The 20507-nt window shown below is 47.9% G+C and overlaps 2 protein-coding genes across 2 annotated transcripts in view; one reads left to right on the top strand and one right to left on the bottom strand.

Annotated features, from left to right (window-relative positions):
* Positions 1 to 510: 510 nt before the first annotated feature.
* Psmb4 (proteasome 20S subunit beta 4) lies at positions 511 to 3662 on the top strand. Its single transcript, XM_004667153.2, has 7 exons — positions 511 to 668; positions 769 to 975; positions 1487 to 1633; positions 1798 to 1879; positions 2378 to 2494; positions 2729 to 2817; positions 3550 to 3662. Exons 1-7 carry the CDS (start codon positions 529 to 531, stop codon positions 3560 to 3562), a joined length of 795 nt encoding a protein of 264 aa, XP_004667210.2. The 5' UTR covers positions 511 to 528; the 3' UTR covers positions 3563 to 3662.
* An 844-nt stretch (positions 3663 to 4506) lies between these two features.
* The window catches only part of Pogz (pogo transposable element derived with ZNF domain), a 67971-nt gene continuing 51970 nt past the window's right edge, over positions 4507 to 20507 (bottom strand). The window contains exons 11-20 of the mRNA XM_045137994.1: positions 17536 to 17636; positions 15460 to 15606; positions 10361 to 10495; positions 10084 to 10253; positions 9778 to 9918; positions 9149 to 9205; positions 8481 to 8593; positions 8201 to 8225; positions 7898 to 8078; positions 4507 to 7848 (exon numbers count right to left, since the gene is read on the bottom strand). Of these exons, the coding sequence (XP_044993929.1) occupies positions 6394 to 7848; positions 7898 to 8078; positions 8201 to 8225; positions 8481 to 8593; positions 9149 to 9205; positions 9778 to 9918; positions 10084 to 10253; positions 10361 to 10495; positions 15460 to 15606; positions 17536 to 17636 (2525 nt within the window). The 3' untranslated portion in view covers positions 4507 to 6393. The remainder of the gene's footprint in view (positions 7849 to 7897; positions 8079 to 8200; positions 8226 to 8480; positions 8594 to 9148; positions 9206 to 9777; positions 9919 to 10083; positions 10254 to 10360; positions 10496 to 15459; positions 15607 to 17535; positions 17637 to 20507) is intronic.

Raw genomic sequence — 20507 nt, forward strand, 5'->3', positions numbered from 1 at the left:
GCTCACGCCTTTCATGTGAGGACTCAGGGGAGGTAGACCTGGTATAGCCATGAGTTCAAAGCCATCCTGGGCCTACAGAGTGAGTTCTAGGCCAGCCTGGGCTAGAGTGAGACCCTACCTCGAAACAAACAACAACAACAAATCTAAGAGCCGGGCGTGGTGGCACACGCCTTTAGTCCCAGCCCTAGGGAGGCAGAGGTAGGAGGATCGCCATGAGTTCGAGGCCACCCTGAGACTACAGAGTGAATTCCAGGTCAGACTGGGCTAAGAGTGAGAAAAACAAAAAACAAACAACAACAACAACAAAAAGAAGTCTAAGAATAGTTAAATCTGGTCAAACAACTGCACTGCGATAAGCACTTCCAACTGCAGGGCTCGGTGGTTCCTGTGGACGATGACGTCTTAGGACTCGGCCTCACCGACCGGAAAGGGCTCGCCGGAAGACGATACTGTAGCACCGAAGGCCCACTTCCGCTTCCGGTGGCGCAAGCGCTCAAGATTCCCCGGCTCGGGGCTGCCGTGACTAAGATGGAAGCGTTTGTGAAGTCGCGGGCCGGGCACTGGGCCGGGGGCCCGTTCCCGGGACGGTTCTACCGCGTCCCGGACGCTGCCGCTTCCCTCGGGGAGCCGGCGTCCGCGCCGTGCGGGGCTCCGATCACGCGGACCCAGTGAGTCCTCGGGTCGTGGGGCGGCGCGGGCCGGGCCTGGACCGCGGGGCGGCCGGCGCCCGGGAGCCCCCTCCCCCCCACTGTCTCTGTCTCTCTGCAGGAACCCGATGGTGACCGGGACCTCGGTGCTCGGCGTGAAGTTCGACGGCGGGGTGGTGATAGCCGCAGACATGCTGGGCTCCTACGGCTCCCTGGCTCGTTTCCGCAACATCTCTCGCATCATGAGAGTCAACGACAGCACCATGCTGGGTGCTTCCGGAGACTACGCCGACTTCCAGTATTTGAAGCAGGTCCTCGGCCAGATGGTGTAAGTCATCCTTGTGCCGAGGCTACAGTGTCTCGAGGAATTCTTTCTTTTTTTTAAAAAAAAATATTTTATTACAAGATTTGCAAGTGGAGAGAGAGTGGGAGAGGGCGAGGCAGTGAGAATGGGTGCGGCCAGGGCTCCAGCCACTGCAAACAAACTCCAGATGCATGCACTGCCTTGTGCATCTGGCTCATGTGGGCGCTGGGAAATTGAACCTGGGTCCTTAGGCTTTGCTGGTAAACTGCTTAACTGCTGAACGAGAGAGAATGGGCACGCCAGGGGCCTCTGGCCGCTGCAAAGGAATTCCAGAAGTATGCACTACCTTGTGCATCTGGCTTACGTGGGTCCTGGGGAGTAGAACCCGGGTCCTTAGGCTTCACAGGCAAGCGTCTTAGCCACTAAGCAGTCTCTCGAGCCCTAGTTTTTGGCTTTCAGTGGGGTGGATTTTGGGGATGGTTGGAGATTGTCGACATCGGTTCTCACCCTTACTTCATAATCAATTGCTCTTAAGGATCGATGAGGAGCTGTTGGGAGATGGACACAGCTATAGCCCTAAAGCTATCCATTCATGGTTGACAAGGGCTATGTACAGCCGCCGCTCCAAGATGAACCCTCTGTGGAACACCATGGTCATTGGAGGCTACAGTGATGGAGAAAGGTTGGTTTTGTAACTTGTTTCCTTGAGCCTTCTACTTGTATATGCAGTCTTTTCAATCCTGGGGAATCCTTTCAACTCAAAGCCCGTGGTTGCTTTTTTTTTCCCCAGCTAATCAATGTAAAATTAAGTGAGCTCTTTTCTTTGATCTGTTGTATCCTCTTTAGTTTCCTTGGTTATGTGGACATGCTTGGTGTAGCTTACGAAGCCCCTTCACTGGCCACTGGCTATGGTGCATACTTGGCTCAGGTACGTAGTGGAGCTGGAGGTGGGGAAAGAAAAGAAATGGCAGGTAGTGATGATCTGCTTTTCTTCCCCCTGGAATTTTGATGAGACAGCCTGGGACCTGTGGTTGTCTCTGTGTGTGGAGAATGTGTCAACCCTCAACCTTCCAGGGACGAGGTGTGGTGGGTAGGAGGGAATCAATAGACTTGGATGTGCTGAGTGGGATGCCCTGGGACTCTCCTCCTCTTCGAGCTGGCACGGTGATGACTGCCTGTCATGTAGCACATGGGTGGCTGAGGCAGGAGGACTGTGAGTTCACAAGCAAGACCCGGTCTCAAAACAATACCAATCAACAAAAGAAAAACACCAAGCAAACAAACAGGGTTTTAGTAAGCACTTTCTTCTGGAGCAGCAATAGGTAGATGTTTTAACCCATTTTGCTTCTTGCTTACTCTGTGGGTTAGGGACAGACAGGCTGCCACTCAGCCAGCTTGCTGTCTCCTTTGCCGCCCATCTCTCTAGCCTCTGCTTCGAGAAGTGCTGGAGAAGAAGCCACTGCTGAGCCAGGCTGAGGCCCGGGAGCTCGTGGAGCGCTGCATGCGAGTACTGTACTACCGAGACGCCCGCTCCTACAACCGGGTGAGACGGCCTGGGGCCAGCCCCAACTGTTAGGCTGTGGGCACTTGCAACCCCTCGGTCCCTTGTTCAAGGAACAGATTAGATCGTCTCACTTCTGTGACTCCCGATTTTCAGATTCAGGGAGGACCTCTGACCTTTTCTCCGGGCCCCGCCTAAGGTTGTCCTTCCTTTGAGGGTAGACATTTTTCACCCAGGGGTTTCCTTCATTTTCACTCCATGTTTGTTTTCTTTCAGTTCCAAATTGCCACTGTAACTGAAAAAGGTGTTGAAATAGAGGGACCATTGTCCGCAGAGACCAACTGGGATATTGCCCACATGATCAGGTAATTGAAAATATGGTTAAAAAGAAAGGTGGCTGGGACCCTCCTTGGCTTGCTCAGGCTGAGCGTTTCTGGAGTACCCAAGCAAAAGTTCATGCTCTAGGTAGAGAGGGTTTCTGTTAGAGGACAGAACCTCTTTCAGAAATTAGTCCCTTTATGTATCACTATTTTTATTTATTTATTTATTTTTGAGGCAGGGTCTCGCTGTAGCTCAGGCTGATTTGGAATTCACTCTGTAGTCTCAGAGTGGCCTTGAACTCACTGTGATCCTTCTACTTCTGCCTCCCAAGTGTTGGGATTAAAGGCGTGCACCACCACACCCAGCTTTTATTTGTTTTTTTGAGTTAGGGTCTCAGTCTAGCTCAGATTGACCTGGACTTCACTATGTAGTCTCAGTGTGACCTCCAACTCACAGCAAGACTCCTGTGTCTGCCTCCTGAGTGCTGGGATTAAAGGCATGTGCCACCATGCTTGGCTCACCTTTTTGTTTTTTAATTTTCGCCCAGAGAGATGGCTTAGCAGTTAAGGTGCTTGCCTGTAAAGCCAAAAGACCCAGTACACATGTAAAGACAGATACAAAAGTATCACATGTGTATGGTGTTTGTTTGCAGTGGCTAGAGGCCTTGGTATGCCCATTCTTTCTCCCTCTGTATCTGCCTCTCTCACTGTCACTCTCTATGAATAAATGAATTAGAAAAAAAAAAAAAAACAACAGCCTTTTCTTTTCCCTTTTAGTGGCTTTGAGTGAAAAACAGATGCATTGTCCAGAGGAAGTTGACCCCTTCTAAATCTGAACTTCACTGGTTCAAAGGTAGATTTTTGTAAAATAAATCAAATATTTCAAAGTGTTTGCTTTTTTTTTTTAAATTTGTGTGTATGGGTGTGCATGTGCCATTGCGTGTGTGAGCAGAGGACAAGCTCAAGGCGCCTTATTCCTCCACCTTCATGACGTTTCTTTTTTAAAATAGTGTTTATTTGCATGGAGAAAAAGAGAGAATGAGCATGCCAGGGCCTCCTGCCACTGCAGATGAGCTCCAGATACATGTGCCATATTGTGCATCTGGCTTTGTGTGGTGCTGGGGATTTGAACCTAGATTGTCAGGCTTTGCAGGCAAGTACCTTCAACTGCCAAGCCGTCTCCCCAGTCCTATTGAGATAAGTTTAGTTGCTACTGGGGGGGGGGGGGGCGGAAACACATCACACGCACATACACAGCCAGGTGTGGTAGCACACACCTTTAATCCCAGCACTGAGGGAGGCAGAGGTAGAATTCTAACAGTCAGAAAACTAGAAGTGTTCCACATGTTCAGTAGAAAACCCCTAAGTGAAGCTGTGGGAATTCAGCTCAAAATGAGCTGTGTTCCATCCCTGGAATGAGTTAACTTCACGTTTAAAATGAACACCCTAGGTGATCCTCTCCAAGCCATTTTATTTATTTATTTGTTTGTTTATTTATTTATTTATTTTGAGGTAGGATCTCAGTCTAGCTCAGGCTGACTTGGAATTCACTGTGTAGTCTCAGGGTGGCCTTGAATTTATGGCAGCACCTCCTGAGTTCTGAAAGGCCTGCACTACCACACCTGGCTTTTCCAAGCCTTTTTGAGAAAGATTGTGCAGCAACTGATAGGTTGATGCAAAGAAAACCATGAGCTTCCACCTGGAAACTATGACATACTCAGTCTCAACACAAAGTTGTCAATAAATACGTTTATTGATTAAACTCAATTATATATATATAAAAAAACCCCGAAAACTTCTTTCTATTACTAAGCCATGCAGGCAGTCCACAAAGACAACTTCCTTGTCAAAACCCAGCTGATCCACTGTTGCCATGATCCTTAAAAGTTACCCACAAGAAGTCAGTGTGCAGAGGGCAAGGACCAGCTCTGCTAAGCCGTGGCTGCGGCAGAGATCAGAGGGAGGTTAGGTCGCATACAGAAGTGACCGCCACAGTTTTCCAACTTTATCAAAGGCAGAGGTTGACCTGAAAAGTCCAGTTAATAAAATGGCATTGGGTAAAAATGTGGGGAAGAGAAGCCCAGGTGGATCCTTAGCTGTTTCCGGAAGCCATGGGTTCAAGCTGGCGCAGCTGCTCTGGGAGGGGCTGCTGCTCCAGGTCTACTTTCTAGTGTGCGGGGGGCAGGGAAATGAGGAGCAGCACATGTCACAGCCTGTTTTGTGAAAGCCCATCAAACACCTAAAAAGAGTTCCTAAGTGCATTTCCTTTCATTTGACTAAATGCTCTGCTTCTGCATGTGTTAAAGACCATTTACAAGCTTGAGCAGGCTGCTTCCTTGGCTCACAGGAGCGAACCATGGCCGGGAGCTGCAGGATGGACAGGAGTGAGGGGTAGAGCCGAGGGAGAGCAGACCGAGTTCTCGCCCTTTCTCTGTGGTACTGTGCGCTTTGTCTACAACCATGGGTACTTAGTTTTCTTTGAAAAAAATCCCTCATGCAGTGTAAATATTTTTCCTTGAAGCTGGCAGTGAAAAATAAAAGATTCGTGTGTTTTTCTTTGTGTGTACCCCACACTCTCTTCATATCAGTTTACCTCTTGAAGCATTGAGAAACCACGAAAGCCACACGTAAGCGAGTTCACATGGTCACATCTGCCCAGTGAGCCCTGAAATGTGAGCAGACGCGCTGTCCGCTAACAGTACGTTCAGTCAGGCAGGGATTCCCCAGGGGTGGTAGGGGGGAGTGGTTTACAGGGCAAAGACAGGTAAACCGGGAATGGCTTCCACCCTAACACTGTTTTGGTCACTTCAGTCCCTCTTGCTAAGGACACGTGTGCCCCTTTGTCCAGCATGATGGATAGTGTGAAAATGGTGAAGGGGCCAAGGTTCATAAGTGCAAAAAATAGTCAGGTTTTTGTTGTGGGGAGGGTGGTGAAAGACAAATCTATTCATTCTGGATGATTTCATGCACTTTTAAAGCCACAATTTTACATCTAGAATTGCTGTAGGAATGAACAGCTCTGGAGTGGGAAGGAAAGAGGAAAGAGTTCAGTGGGATTTTTTCATTTTCATTTTTATATAAAAGTGTTAAGACCACAATGAAAAAGTTATCCACATATATGATAGACCAGTTTGTGAGCTACACGTCTTTTCCATCTTCAGAAACATTCTCACATTAACATGATTAGATAGTATCATGCCAAGGACACTGGCCACACAGCGAAACAGAACCAGGAGCACTATGATACAATTGAGGTAAAAGGGGAAACAAAGCAATTCAACATTTGTTCACAAAGGATTTTTTTTTCTTTTTCTTGATTTTGTCAAAAAATACCAAGCACAATGATTTAAATTAAGAACAACAAGAACAACAAAAAAGGTCACAAAAACCTGTTTTTAAAAAGTGAATGACCAATGGGCCAGCTCCTCGGCTCAGAAGTGATTACTATTGGTTTTCCTAATCCACAAATTCACAGGAAAGTATAAGTCAGTATCAGGGTGGTGGCAGCATAGAATTAAAAATATAAATCAAATACCCCACTGGTATACCCCTTTTCCCTAAATCCCTCTACCCTCCCTCACCTTCCCACCCCTTTTTCATAGGCTCTCATAACCCCAGCACTCAGATTTCCATCAAATCTAGGTCAGCTTCCTCAAAACCATAGAAGGACTCCGTCTCACTTTCCCCCTCAAAGAGCTGGTGAAGGCTTTCGGGCTCAACTGTCTCTTCGGGAGATGACCTGGGCCGCGGAGTGGACGCCGAGCGCTCCTCGGACTGTTCACTCAGCTTCAGCTGCTCCTCTAGGCAGGCGATGAGCTCCTCCTGCATGTCAGCATTGCGGGCAGGTGAGTTAATATTGCCATCGGGGCCCGGCAGGACACTAGCCACAAGGAAGGACCTCTGAACTAGCTCTGGGGAGTCCCCAATGACGCCCAGCACCTCACTCAGCCAGAGCAGCACCAGCTGAAGCAGGGCATCGGAATCGCATGCAGTATCTGCCATTTCCCGAGCCTGCTCCTTCCACTTTTTGTGCAGGAAGTTCTTAACAGTTCGTTTGATGCATACGTCCAACGGCTGGATTTTGGAGCTACAGCCCGCAGGGACCACTGCAGGCAAAGTGCTGGAGGCGCTGAGCATGGCCAGTACCTCTTCCGACAAGTGGGTGCGGTGGCAGTCCATCACCAGCATGCCTTTGCTGTGCTGACAAGCCGTGTGCTTCCTCCACACCCGGCTGGACCAAAGCTCCATGATCTCGTCGTCGCTGTAGCCACTCTCCTTGGCCTCTAGCAGTATCGAGTCTGGCACATTATCAGGCTGATCCACTTGTCCACGGTAGAAGACCAGGGTGGGGAGGACAGTGCCGTCTGCCAGAATGGCCAGCACCACATCGCACCAAGGTTCTCCGGTGCCCACTGTCTGCAGGGCGTTCTCTTTCCGGTCGTCGCTGCTCAGCACCTCCGTATCCAGGAACAAGGAGACCTCGTCGACGGCCACGATCATGGACAGAGGTAAGTCTTGGTTGTGGATCTGCCGCTGTACAAACTCGATGAAGAGTCCGGCGTTTTCGGCCACGTCCTTGGGCAGCGTGTGGGCCACGGCGCGGCGCGCGTGGGGGGCCAGGTGGTGCCGCAGCATGAAGCGCACGGCCCACTCGTAGGAGATCTTGAAGCCGCCCTCCAGCGAGCGTCCGATCTTGGTGGCCTTCTGGAACAAGGTCTCCTCGTTGACGGGCAGCTGCTGCTCGCGCTGCGTGAGCACCCACTCGGCCAGCTTCTCCTCGGCCTCGAGGCTCAGGTACTTGCCCTCCAGGCTCTCGGCCTGCGAGGCTTGGAAGCGGCGCAGCCAGCGCCGGATGCGCCGCTGCGGGTTGCGGAAGTGCTCGGCGGCCTGCTCGGTGTTGCAGCACAGCGCGAACAGCACCACGCGCAGCTTCTTCACCGACAGCTGCTCCTTGCGGCCCAGCCCGGTGCCGCCGCCGCCCGCCGGCGCGGGCTCGGGCTCGGGCTCGGGCTCCGGCTCCTGGGCGAGCGGGCTGCCCTCGCCGGGAGCGTCCGCGTCCGCGTCGGCGTCCTCGTCCTCGTCGGTCAGCGCCGCGGCGGCGGGCGGGGGTGGCGGGCGGCGGGGCGGCGGCGGGGGGCGGCGAGGCGGCGGGCGAGGCGGGCGCGGGCTGCGGGGCGGGCAGCGGCGGCTCCCCGGGCTCGGCTCCCGGAGAGCACGCGGGCGCAGCTTTGCCAGGGGGCACGGGGACAGGCGGGCACGCGTTCTTCAGGTTCCGGTCGTTCACTCGTTCCCGAGTTTGGCCATGCCTACAGGGTGGAGTTGGGGAGCAGAGAGAGGAGGAGGAACATCAGTTAAACCCAGGAATTTAAATGGTAGTAGTAACAGGAAAAGCAAGAAAGAAATTAAATCATGAAACAAGAACATTTACCTTGAATGAGATATCCAGGTGAGTCCTGGGGAAAATGAGACAATACAAAAAAGTTAGCTCAAAGAATCTTGGCGCTTCAGTGTACTACCCATAAATTCATTCATTATGGGCCACCCTGTCACTGTTATTCTAAGCTTCAAGTCACAGCTGTCTCCAGGGTGGAGTGGCCTATGAAGAGTGAATGGCTGAGGCCAGAGCGGGCTGCTCCGGGCTCACAAAGTACAACAAGCCTTTCTATTGTCATCCTTCCCCTCCAACACTCCTCATCTCTCCCACTTACCCCGTGGCAGGATGCTGCTGGATCTGTGGGAGGGGTTGAACACCAAATGCTTGGCCATGGCGTCTCCCACAGAGGTAGCAAAGGTACATGACGTGCAGGCCAGCTTGACTCCACTGAGAAAGAACCAAGAGTGTTTAAGACAAACATGGCAGGAGCATTAGGGAAAGTTAAACTTTGAGGCTCAGGGAGGCAGTGTTGCTTCTTCCTCTCAACTTAGTGCCCACAACCACCCACAAAATAGCTGAAAGGTGGCTGGAGAGATGGCTTAGCGGTTCAGGCATTAGCCTGCCAAACCTAAAGACCCAAGTTCAATTCCCTAGTACCCACGTGAGCCAAATGCACAAAGGGGCACATGCATCTGGAATTCGTTTGCAGTGGCTAGAGGTCCTGGCACACCCATTCTTTCCCTCCCTCCCTCCCTCCCCCTCTCTCTTTTTCTCTAAATAAATAAATTTTTTAAAAAAGCTAAGCCAGGTGTAGTGATGCACATCTTTAGTCCCAGCACTTGGGAGGCAGAGGTAGGAGCATCACTATGAGTTTGAGGCCACTGTGAGACTACACTGTTAATTCCAGGTCAGCCTGCACTAGAACGAGACCCTATCTTGAAAAAAAAAATAGCTAAAATGATAATTTAAACAATTATAGCATACTAATAAAGTTTTCATTACCTCACAGAATTTTTAAACAAAGCCAAGTACTTGGGGCTTTTCCGTGGAACGTGATTGCTGAAAGACAAAGAGTGAGTGAGCCAGGAGACTGGCAGCTGAACTACAGGTCATCAGCCAATGACGGTAAGCAGAGGCCTCTTCAATCCACATCATCAACCAGTGACGGTCAGCAGAGGCCTCTTCAATCCACATCATCAACCAGTGACGGTCAGCAGAGGCCTCTTCAATCCACATCATCAACCAGTGACGGTCAGCAGAGGCCTCTTCAATCCACGTGCACCCAACCTCCACCCCACCTCGTCTGCCCGCCACCCTTCTCACAGCGGAGACTGAGCTACAGCTGCTGCTTTCATTCAGGCAGAGAGCAGGGCTGAGAATCAGCGTTTCCAACAAACTCCCAGCAACGGCTGCATGTGCTTGGACTACACCCAAAGCAGCAAGGTCCTAGCGAGCTAGAGCACAGGCCACCAAAGGAAAACAACCAAGGGCTTACCCTCTTCCCCTGCTAGCCAGCTAGACAAGGCAAGTAGCTCTAAGAGTTTAGAGAACATCACAGTAGGAGCAGGGAAAGAAATTAAGTGATTTTGCAGAATGTAGACTTCCAGAGAGCCTGGTTTATCGTGACTTACTTAATCATGTGGTTGGCATAAGCTCGGGAGCAGCAGGTGCTATAGCGACACAGAGAGCAGTGTACGTAAGTAGGGAAGTGATTTGGGAAGTCTGGGATCTCAAAACTGCACTCCAGACATGTCTGCCGGCCCATGACACTCCTGGACAAAGGGAAAAAAGAAAGAAAACTGTCACTACTGTTTCAGATACCCCCAAGTTGCAGGACCTTTGTCAACTGGCTCCAATAAAGACTCTGATTTCTATCAGACAGACATGACCCTGGCCCATAGCTCCCAGCCCCCTAGCATTTGGAAGCCGGTACTGACATTTTCCTAACAGCTCTCTTCTGGATGTTCCGCTGGACGGGGGGATAGAGGAACACAGGCAGGGGCTCTGTGGAGGTCAGCGGTGCGGCCTCTTGCAAGGCGCCGGGAGGGGTATCACTGGAGGACACAGGAACAGTTCGTGGCTGCCCTCGGGAAGCCCGGATTGTCACCTGAGAACAGGGAAGAACAGTTAGTTTGAGCCCACTGCCAACCTCAGAATCTTGCACCTCAATCCCTGTTCCTGCCCTGAGGTCGGTACAGAATCTTCTGACCCTACCTTGGTGCCTGGCTTCAAGCCTTCCAGCTGCTTGGGCTTGCGGAAGGTTTTGTGGTGCTGAAGCTTGTGTTCAATTTTGTCCTTGGCAAAGAGAAACTGCAGCCGGCACTTGTTGCAGTGGTAAACATTTCTCTTCTGAAGGGGGAAAGCAGATAAGAATTCCTTACAGGTTCCCAGTGAATCAATGTCATGGTATCCTTCCCACTTTTCTTTTGGTAATTTAACAGAATTAAAACAACAAAAAACCACCAGATATATCTACTATAAAGAATCATCACCCCAATCTCCCAAAGAAAAGTTGAGTCAAAGTCAGAAAAATGAGTCTTAAACCACCTACTTTAGACTTTTACACACACACACACACACACACTCATGCTACATGGTAAAACCATGAAGCAACCCAGAATGATGGTGAGCACCTCTAATCCCACCACTCTGGAGGCTGAGGTAAGAGGAACATGGAGTTCAAGACCAACCTGGGCTACAAAGTGAGTTCTAGGTCATCCTGGGCTAGAGTAAGACCCTGCCATGAAAAAATAAAAACAAAAATAACTTTTATAATTTTATTTTATTTTAAATATTTTATTTAATTTATTTGAGAGAGGTAGGAGGAGGGGGGAGATTGATTGGGTGTGCTAGGGCCTCCAGCCACTACAAATGAACTCCATAGTTTATCTTGTGCATTTGGCTTACATGGGTCCTGGGGAATCAAACCTGGGTCCTTTGGCTTTGCAGGCAAGAGCCTTAATCACTAAGCCATCTCTCCAGCCCTATAATTTTATTTTATTTGCGAGGCAAAGTTTAATTGGGTAAAAAAGAAAGAAAAAGAAGAAAGCTGGTGCACCAGGTCTGCATCCCAGAGATCAGGATCTTAAGATGTAGCCCCAAACTGTTTGCCATGTCAGCTTTTATTGGAAATAACCACATGATGTTTACAGTCAAAACAGGATGGGAGTTAAACCACAAAGTTACATACTGTTAAACAAGGGAGGCGCTACAAGAAGTCACAGGTTACACAGGTCACATAGGTGGAACTGAGGCGAGAAACATTCGATGCTATGTAATCACAAAGATACTTAGAACCAAAGAGGTACAGGCAGGTCACGGTACATTGCACAGAGGGCTCATCCCATTCCTTAGGTAACACCTGCATTGTACAGAGGGATCATGCCATTCCTTAAGTAAATTTTGTATTTTAAAACATTTACTTGAAGCAGAGAAAGAGGCACACAAAAAGAGAGAAAGAGGGCTGGAGAGATTGCTTAGTGGTTAAGGTGCTTGCCTGCAAAGCCTAAGGATCCAGGTTTGGTTTTCCAGGTCCCACATAAGCCAGATGCACAAGGTGGCACATGCATCTGGAGTTCGTTTTCAGTGGCTACAGGCCCTGGCATGCCCATTCTCTCTTTCTCATTCTCTCTGTCTCTAATAAATAAAAGTAAAAACATCTTAAAAAAAGGGGGGGAGAGAGAGAAAGAGACAGAGCACATGCATGCCAGGGCCTCTTGCCACTGTAAATGAACTCTAGACACATGTGTCACTTCATGCATTTGGCTTTACATCCGGTGCTGGGGAACTCAACCTGGGCTGTTAAGGTTTGTAAGCAAGTTGTTGCAACCTCTGATCCATCTTTCCAACCCAATAATAACTTAAAAAAAAAAAGTTTGCGAGTAACCTTTACATTGACAATCTACACATACAATCAAACATGCATCACACTTTCTTCTTTAAAAACAAACAGGCTGGAGAGATGGCTTAGCAGCTAAGGTGCTTGTCCGCAAAGTTGAAGGATCCAGGTTTGATTCCCCAGTACCCACGTAATGCTGGATGCACAAGGTGGCACATGCGTCTAGAGTTCGTTTTCAGTGTCTACGGGTCCTGGTGTTCCTATTCTCTCTCTCTCACATAAATAGTTTAAAAAATCCAACAAATACTTGACTCTATCTTGATAGTTTTTCTTTTCTTTTTTTCTTTTTGCTTTTCGAGGTAGGGTCTCACTCTAACCCAAGTTGACCTGGAATTCACTATGTATTCTTAAGGTGGCCTTGAACTCACAGCAATCCTCCTACCTCTGCCTCAAGTGCTGGGATTAAAGGTGTGCGCCATCATGCATGGCCTTTTCTCTTAACACATCAACATACAGAAAGCTCCCCCTGTGAGACTGTTTTGAGGAGTCAATCTATCAAAATAGGGCTATTTATGATTTTCTAGATTCAACATTAGACTGAGTTACAAGTGATGGTTTTCAGGCTCCTCTTAGGAAATACAATTCTGGTAGACTCTCAGCAGTCATGACTGTAAAGAAGTGTCGGTGCAGGAGGTGCTTAGATACCCGTTCACACTAACATGCTCACTTGGGTGTCCACACTAGAGACGCATCCACTTCGCTCTCCGTTCCGTACTCTCATCTGCCAGCACTCTCCTCCAGCAGGCCTGTAACTCAAGTGACCCCGCTGCCTCAGCTGCCCACGTGCTCAGACTACAGGTGTGAGCATTTATAGCATTTAAACATTTTTAAAAAATTATTTGAGAGAGAGAAAAAGAGGCAGAAAGAGAATAGATGCACCAGGGCTTCTAGCTGCTGAAAACTAACTAGATATATATGCCACCGTGTGTATCTGGCTGACTTGGGTCCTCAGGAATTGAACCTGATTCCTTTGGCTTTGCAGGCAAGCGACTTAAACGCAAAGCCATTTCTCCAGCCCATAATCATTTCCCCCCCTCTCTCCTGCTTGTGAATATAAACAAAAAAGGTTTTTTTGTTTGTTTGTTTTTCGAGGTAGAGTCTAGACCAAGCTAACCTGGAATTCACTCTGTAGTCTCAGTGTGGCCTTTAACTATGGTGATCCTCCTACCTCTGCCTCCCAAGTGCTGGGATTAAAGGTGTGCATGATCATGCCCAGCCAAATAAAATGAGTATGATCACAGCCAAGCGTGATGGTGCAGGCCTTTAATGCTACCACTTGGGAAGTAGAGGTGAGTTTGAGGCCAGCCTGGGACTACATAGTGAATTCTAGGTCAGCCTAGGCTAAAGCAAAACTCTACCTCAAAAAAACCATAAAGCAACCAACCAATAAATAAATAAAAGAGAGAGATGGCTTAGCAGTTAAGGCACTTGCCTACAAAGCCAAAGGACCCAGGTTCAATTCGCTAGGACCCATGTAAGCTAAGATGCCCACCTTGGTACATGCATCTGGAGTTCGTTTGCAGTGGCTAAAGGTCCTGGTGTGCCCCCTCTCTTGCAAATAATAAATAAAAATAAAAACTTAAAAAATACATATGGAGGACTGGAGGGATGGCTTAGTGGTTAAGTCACTTGCCTACAAAGCCAAATGACCTGGGTTGTATACTGTAGGACCCACGTAAAGCTTGATGCACAAGGTGGCACATGAATCTGGAGTTCATTTGCAGTGGTTAGAGGCCCTGGTGTGCCCATTCTTTCCCCTCGCAAATAAAGAAATAAAAATAAAATTAAAAAAACAAATATGGAATTGGGCATGATGGTGCATGCCTTCAATCCTAGCACTCAGGACGCAGAGGTAGGAGGATCACTGAGTTCCAGGTCAGCCTGGACTAGTGTAAGGCCCTACCTCAGAAAAAAAAAAAAAAAAAAAAAAAAAAAAAAAAAAAATCAAAACAAAATAAACAAACATGGTGTGTGTGGGGGGGGCCTGAAGAGCTGGGTCCACAGTTAAAGGCACCTCCTTGCAAAACCTCATAGCCTAGGTTTAATTCCCCAGTATCCACATAAAGCCAGGTCCACAAAAGTGGGGCATATATGTTGAGTTCATTTGTAACAGCAGGAGGCCCTGGCATGCCCATACTCACTCTCTCTGCCTGCCTTGCTCTCTCAAAAAATTAAAAAAAAAATTAAAAAAAAAAAAATCCCACATACATATGGGGACTGGGGAGATGGCTCAGTGGTAAAAGGTCAGGTCTTCAGAACCCACATCAAACTGGGCACAGCGGCATGCATCTATATATAGTCCCAGCATGCCTAGGAAGAGGCTGGAGAACCCCGGGCAGCCAGCTAGCTTGGCCAATACAGTGGTAAACAAGAGACCCTGCCTCAAAACGAGGTGAACGGTGAGGACACACCCCTGACCCCACATAGGTGCATGTGTGCCTACATTCACACACACACACACACACACACACACACAGAAAGAGAACACGCCAACCACCCCCAATATGAACATATCCCTACAGGGCTTAGAAATCTGCAATGGCTTCCTGGTGTCTCCTTTCATGGGTCAGGTGATCCCCCACGGCCTACCTTATATTCTAGTCCAAATCTACAATGAACAGCTCCTGCCTGAGACTTAGTCTGCACTTGTGCCACAGGTCCACTGCTCCTGTTTGATTTCATCTCACTTACCCTTCAAGTCCTGAATACTACTACTTCCAGTGAGCCTGAGCTCTCAGAATTGCTGAATGTTTCTCTGTACCGGTGCTTACCCTGAATACAACAGTCTTCATGCCTTTTTTTTTTTCTTTTTGGTTTTTTGAGGTACTGGGATTAAAGGCGTGCGCCACCATGCCCGACAGATAAATAAAACTTTTTAAGAAAAAGCCTGGCGTGGTGGCGCACGCCTTTAATCCCAGCGCTCGGGAAGCAGAGGTAGGAGGAGCGCCATGAGTTTGAGGCCACCCTGAGACTCCATAGTGAATTCCAGGTCAGCCTGGGCCAGAGTGAGACCCTACCTTGAAAAACCAAAAAAAAAAAAAAAGTTTTATTTAGTTGAGAGAGAAAGAGGCAGAGAATGGGTGCACCAGGACCTCTAACCACTGTAAACAAACTCCACATACATGTGCCAACTTGTGCTTCTGGCTTATGTGGGTCCTGGGGAATTGAACCTGGGCCCTTTGGCTTTGCAGGCAAGCGCCTTAACCAATAAGCCAACTTTCTAGCACCAATCATCATGTCTTATTGTAGCGTTGCCTTCTTTACCATTAAATCTTTAACACCCAGACTACTGCAATGAAACCTAATAGAAATTGAATGATTTTTGCTAATACATTATCTTTCTTACCAAAATTATTTGCATAGCTAATTGCTCCAGCACCCCAAAGTTAAAACAGATGAGGACATAGGAATGTACCTGGTGCCTCATGTAATGCTGCTGGAATGCATTGCCGTTTTTGAAGACCTTCAGGCAGTAAGGGCAGAGCAAATGCCGGGTGTCCTCATGGATCATCCGAAAGTGGGCGTCCACCTCAGAGTAGAGAGAGGAGCGATACTGACACACCTGGGTCACAAAGAGAGAGACAGGGCTGACAGTGAATCGCCAAGGCCTCTGCAAGGAAGGTGCAACAGAAAAACTGAGGAAAATGGAAAAAATCATTCCTAAATGCATAGAAACAATTTTTCTGAATTTGTAGCGCAGGTTTATGTGTGTAGTAAGTTTAGCTCCAATAGATTAAACAGAAAAGGATTTTAAAGTTTGAGAATAATCTGTACCTTATAGCTAGGAATGAAAGCATTCTCTACCTTCAGAGGGCAAGCTCAAGAGGCCCTCTTTCATAATGTTTTTGTAACGCTGCTTTTTCCTTAGACCTCTTCTTTGAAGTCTTAAAAAAATTTTTTAGGGCTGAAGAGATTGGCTTAATGGTTAAGATGCTTGTCAAAGGACCCAGGTTGACTCCCCGTACCCTGCAAAGTCAGATGCACCAGATGGCACACGTACCTGGAGTTCATGTGCAGTGCCTGGAGGCTCTGGTGGGTCCATTCTCTCTCTCTCTCTCTCTCATAAAGGTAAGATTTTTTGTTTTGTTTTTGTTTTTTTGAGGTAGGCTCTCACTCTAATCCAGGTTGAACTGGAATTCACTATGTAGTGTAAGGGTGGCCTCGAACTCACAGCAATCCTGCTACCTCTGCCTCCCGAGTGCTGGGATTAAAGGTGTGCACTACTACACACCGCTGTGTTGGTTTTTTATTGTTGTTGTTTTTTGCTTTTCGAGGTAGGGTCTCACTCTAGCCCAGGCTGACCTGGAATTCATTATGTAGTCTCAGGGTGGCCTCGAACTCTCTGCAATCCTCCTATCTCTGCCTCCCAAGTGCTGGGATTAAAGGCATGCACCACAAAGCCTGGCCTTGGATGAAATATTTTTTAAATTTATTATTTTTTATTTATTTATTTTTATTTCAGAGAGACAGAGAGAAAGAGGCAGAGAGAATGAGAGTGAGAATGGGTGCATCAGGGCCTCCAGCCAATGCAAAGGAACTCCAGACGTAACCTTGTGCATCTGACTTACGTGGATCCTGGGGAATCAAGCCTCGAATCAGGATCCTTAGGCCTCACAGGCAAATTCTTAACCGCTAAGCCATCTCTCCAGTCCCGGATGAAATATTTTTCAAAAGTATGTTTTTGCATGAGTGTATGTATGTATGCATGCATGCTTGTATAATGGTATGCCAAGCTTTCTCTGCAAATAAACTCCAGAAGCATGCAACACTTTGCATCCTGTTTCATGTGGGTGCTCGAAATTGAACCCTGGCCAGCAGGCTTTGAAAGCAAACACCTTCAACCACTGAGCCATCAACCCAGCCCCAGACAAACATTCTTAGTAGATGCACATGTTCCCATTCTGGGCGAACATTATACTTGTAGAAATTCTCAAGGTTTTCTCCTTCATAGACAAACCAAAACACAAAAGGGTTTGTTATTCTATTTCACTTCAGAGTTCCTAAAGGGAGTGGATGCAAGAGGTATTTAACGGTATTCATCAATGGACTCTTAGCATTTACCCTGAGAGCAAAGAAAAACACAGTATTAGCTGGGCATGCTGGCACATGCCTTTAATCCCAGCACTCAGGAGGCAGATAGGAAGATTGCTGGGAGTTCGAGGTCACCCTGAGACTACATAGTGAATTCCAGGTAAGCCAATGATAGAAAGAGACCCTACCTTAAAAAAAAAAAAAAAGAGATGGCTTAGTGGGTAAGCACTTGCCTGTGAAGCCTAAGGACCCTAGTTCGAGGTTTGTTCCCCAGGACCCACATTAGCCAGATGCACAAGGGGGCGCACGCGTCTGGAGTTCGTTTGCAGGGGCTGGAGGCCCTGGCGCGCCCATTCTCTCTCTCTCTCTCTCTGTTGCTCTCAAATAAATGAAAGAAGGAAGGAAGGAAGGAAGGAAGGAAGGAAGGAAGGAAGGAAGGAAGGAAAGAAAGAGACAATACCTGACAAACGTAAGGCATCTCTCCAGGTTTATGAGTATCCTTCATATGCTGGAGAAATAGTGGCTCACTTTCAAATGCCCACTCACAGATCTTGCACTTGGCTGTAAGACAAATAAACGTGTTAGAAAATATAACCAAAGTCCTCATGATCTCTGACTTCGGAATCTTTTCAGCCATCCACAAATCCGTCTCCTTCCCTCCTTGGAAGCGGCTCTGCCCCAACACCTATGCTGCTGGCAGCTCACCCAGGCCCGCCACTGGCTCACACTTCTGACCACAGCTCAGCTCCGGATTTGAAACCATTTGCATTTTTGTTGTTTGTTTTTTGAGGTAGGGTCTCACTCTAGCCCAGACAGACCTGAAATTCACTATGTAGTCTCAGGACGGCCTAGAACTCATGGTGATCCTCCTACCTCTGCCTCCCACGTGCTGAGAGTAAAGGCATGTGCCACCATGCCCAGCAAGAATTATTATTTTTGGTTTTTTGAGGTAGAGTCTCGCTCTAGCCCAGGCTGACCTGGAATTCACTATGGAGTTTCAGGGTGGCCTCAAACTCATGGTGATCCTCTTCTGCCTCCCGAGTGCTGGGATTAAAGGTGTGCTCCACCACGCCTGGCTCCCAGCAAGAAATATTTTTAACAATGTTTTCTTAAAACTACACAGGCAAAATTTTTACTAAAATTAAATAAGTTTTTTATTTATGAGAGAAAGATTGGGAGAAGTCTCTTGTTACCACAAACAAAACTCTATACACATACACCAACTAATTTATCAGGCTTTATGAGCATGCTGGAGAATCAAACCCAGGCTGGATTGAATTTTACTCTAAGCCAAGCTGGTCTGAAATTAACTATGTACTGTAGGCTGGCCTTAAACTCCATTTACGTTTTAAATATTTTTCTTTATTTGCAAGCACACAGGGGTGGGCAGAAGGCACACCAGGGCCTCTACGCACTGCGAACTGCTTCAACGGCTCAGCCATCTCTCTAGCTCCCATTTGCATTTTAAGTTGGACATTCTATCTTCAATTCTACCTTAATTCACATTCTCCTGTTTACCACTTTTTCTCACTACATCTTTTAAAAAATTTAGTGGCTGGGTGTGGTAGTACATGCCTTTAATCTCAGCAGTAGGAGGCAGAGGTAGGAGGATGGCTGTGAGTTTGAGGCCAGCCTGAGACTACGCTGTGAACGGAGCCTGGGCTACAGTGAAATCCTACCATTAATTTTCTTGCCCGTGGAGGTACATGGTTGTACAGACAAACCCACAGTGGACCCATGTTTGGAGTCCAGAGGAGAACGCCGAGTGTTCTCCTTTTCCATCATCTACCTGCGTTGTGAGGTGGGGTCTCTCTCTGAACCCAGAACTGCCATTCTCCAGGCCCTGGGCAAAGAAAGGCGGACTTGCAAGCTCCAGTGATTCTGCAGTCTTCTTTCCCAACCAGGGACATGCGTGCCAGCTTTTTATGGTGCAGAGGAACAGAGCTCAGGTCCTCCTGCTTACTGCAAGTGCTCTCACCGGCTGAGCAATCTCCTTAGCTCGTTATGTTTTCGTTTATTTACTATTCTTTTTATTTTATTTAAGAGAAAGAAAGAGGCAGATAAAGAGAATGGGTACAGCCGGGCTCCAGCACTGCAAACAAATGCCTGTCGTATGTACCACCTTGTGTATTTGGCTTATGTGGAGATTTTGGGAATCAAACCTGGGTCCTTTGACTTTGTAGGCAAGCGCCTTAACCACTGAGCCATCTCTCTACCCTGTTATCTTTTCGTAACTCAAAACTCAGGTACTATGTGAAGTCCACAACCACGTTTAATTTTATTACTTGTGTACGCAGGTATAGTGTGGGCCCCCCCCACCCCCGTGCCTGTCAAGGTCAGCAGACAACCTGCAGGGTGGCCCTTGCTTGTCCGTCCACGTAGAAGCCTGACAGTTCCTGGTATCTCACCAGGGCCGGGCCATGCTTGGGTCCTCTACCTGGAGTGCTGAGGATGTCAACCACTCCGTCACCTCAGCCCTCCACGCCCACTTTATTAACCCCAATTCAAAGTGGCCTAGGTCACTTCTCCAACATAAAGAAACCCACATGACTTCCCATCTATCATCGGTTTCCAGTACCTATCTCTCTCTATATATAGTATCTATTCTTTTATAATAGCAAGAAAGATCTGAGCTGATAACCTGCTCCATGTAGACCAGCTGACAGAAAGCTGGAAGAAGCCATTCTGCATGCAGTTCAATGGGAGAAAGAGAAATCACCAGTGAGGATACTCAACATGGACACTGCAAGCCTTATACTTGGCCAACCAGGCCAAATGACCCAACAGGTGCACTAGTGGCACGTCTGTTATGGGGGAAACCAACTGCCCTCTAATTGGACTGGAGGGAACACATCCCTGATACCAAAAACTTAAAACAGGTAGTCATGGGCCCTAGGGGTGTAACGTCTGCTGTTTGCTGGCTAAATGTATATATACACCATGCTAATCAAACTGCCCAGTAAGCACTTTTCTTCATGTTCATACCCTTATATTAATGCTACTCTCACTTTTGGTAAAGAATCTTCTCTTTTCAGATGACCCTGACCTTGAGACGACTCAGAAGGTATCATAGTGATGGAAAGAAATGACCGCAGTGCTCAGTACTGCAATATCCCTATCACACCTTCCAAGGCTCGGGGTCTAATGTGGAAGAGGTGGCAGAAAGTATCTAAGCGCCAAAGGAAGGGCAGGACTCCATACAACATGCTCCCTCCAGACACAAAATGGCGTGGATATCCATGACCTCACAGTGCCTGAGACTACCTTCATAAGACCATTATAAGAGGAGGAAAAGATTATGACATCAAAAGTAAAAGAGAGACTGATTGAGATGGGGAGGGATATGATGGAGAGTGGAGTTTCAAAGGGGTAAGTGGAGGGAGGGAGGGTGTTACCCTGGGGTATTTTTTATAATCATGGAAGTTATAAAAA

The sequence above is a fragment of the Jaculus jaculus genome, chromosome 19 (assembly GCF_020740685.1).
Source record: "Jaculus jaculus isolate mJacJac1 chromosome 19, mJacJac1.mat.Y.cur, whole genome shotgun sequence".
Lineage (NCBI taxonomy): Eukaryota > Metazoa > Chordata > Mammalia > Rodentia > Dipodidae > Jaculus > Jaculus jaculus.

Bases quoted from the DNA above. Each gene is read 5' to 3' on its own strand.
- Psmb4 (XM_004667153.2), top strand. From the start codon at position 529: ATGGAAGCGTTTGTGAAGTCGCGGGCCGGGCACTGGGCCGGGGGCCCG. The intron at 976-1,486 runs GTAAGTCATCCT...ATTGCTCTTAAG, and splicing joins CAGGTCCTCGGCCAGATGGT to GATCGATGAGGAGCTGTTGG. The intron at 1,880-2,377 runs GTACGTAGTGGA...CCATCTCTCTAG, and splicing joins ATGGTGCATACTTGGCTCAG to CCTCTGCTTCGAGAAGTGCT.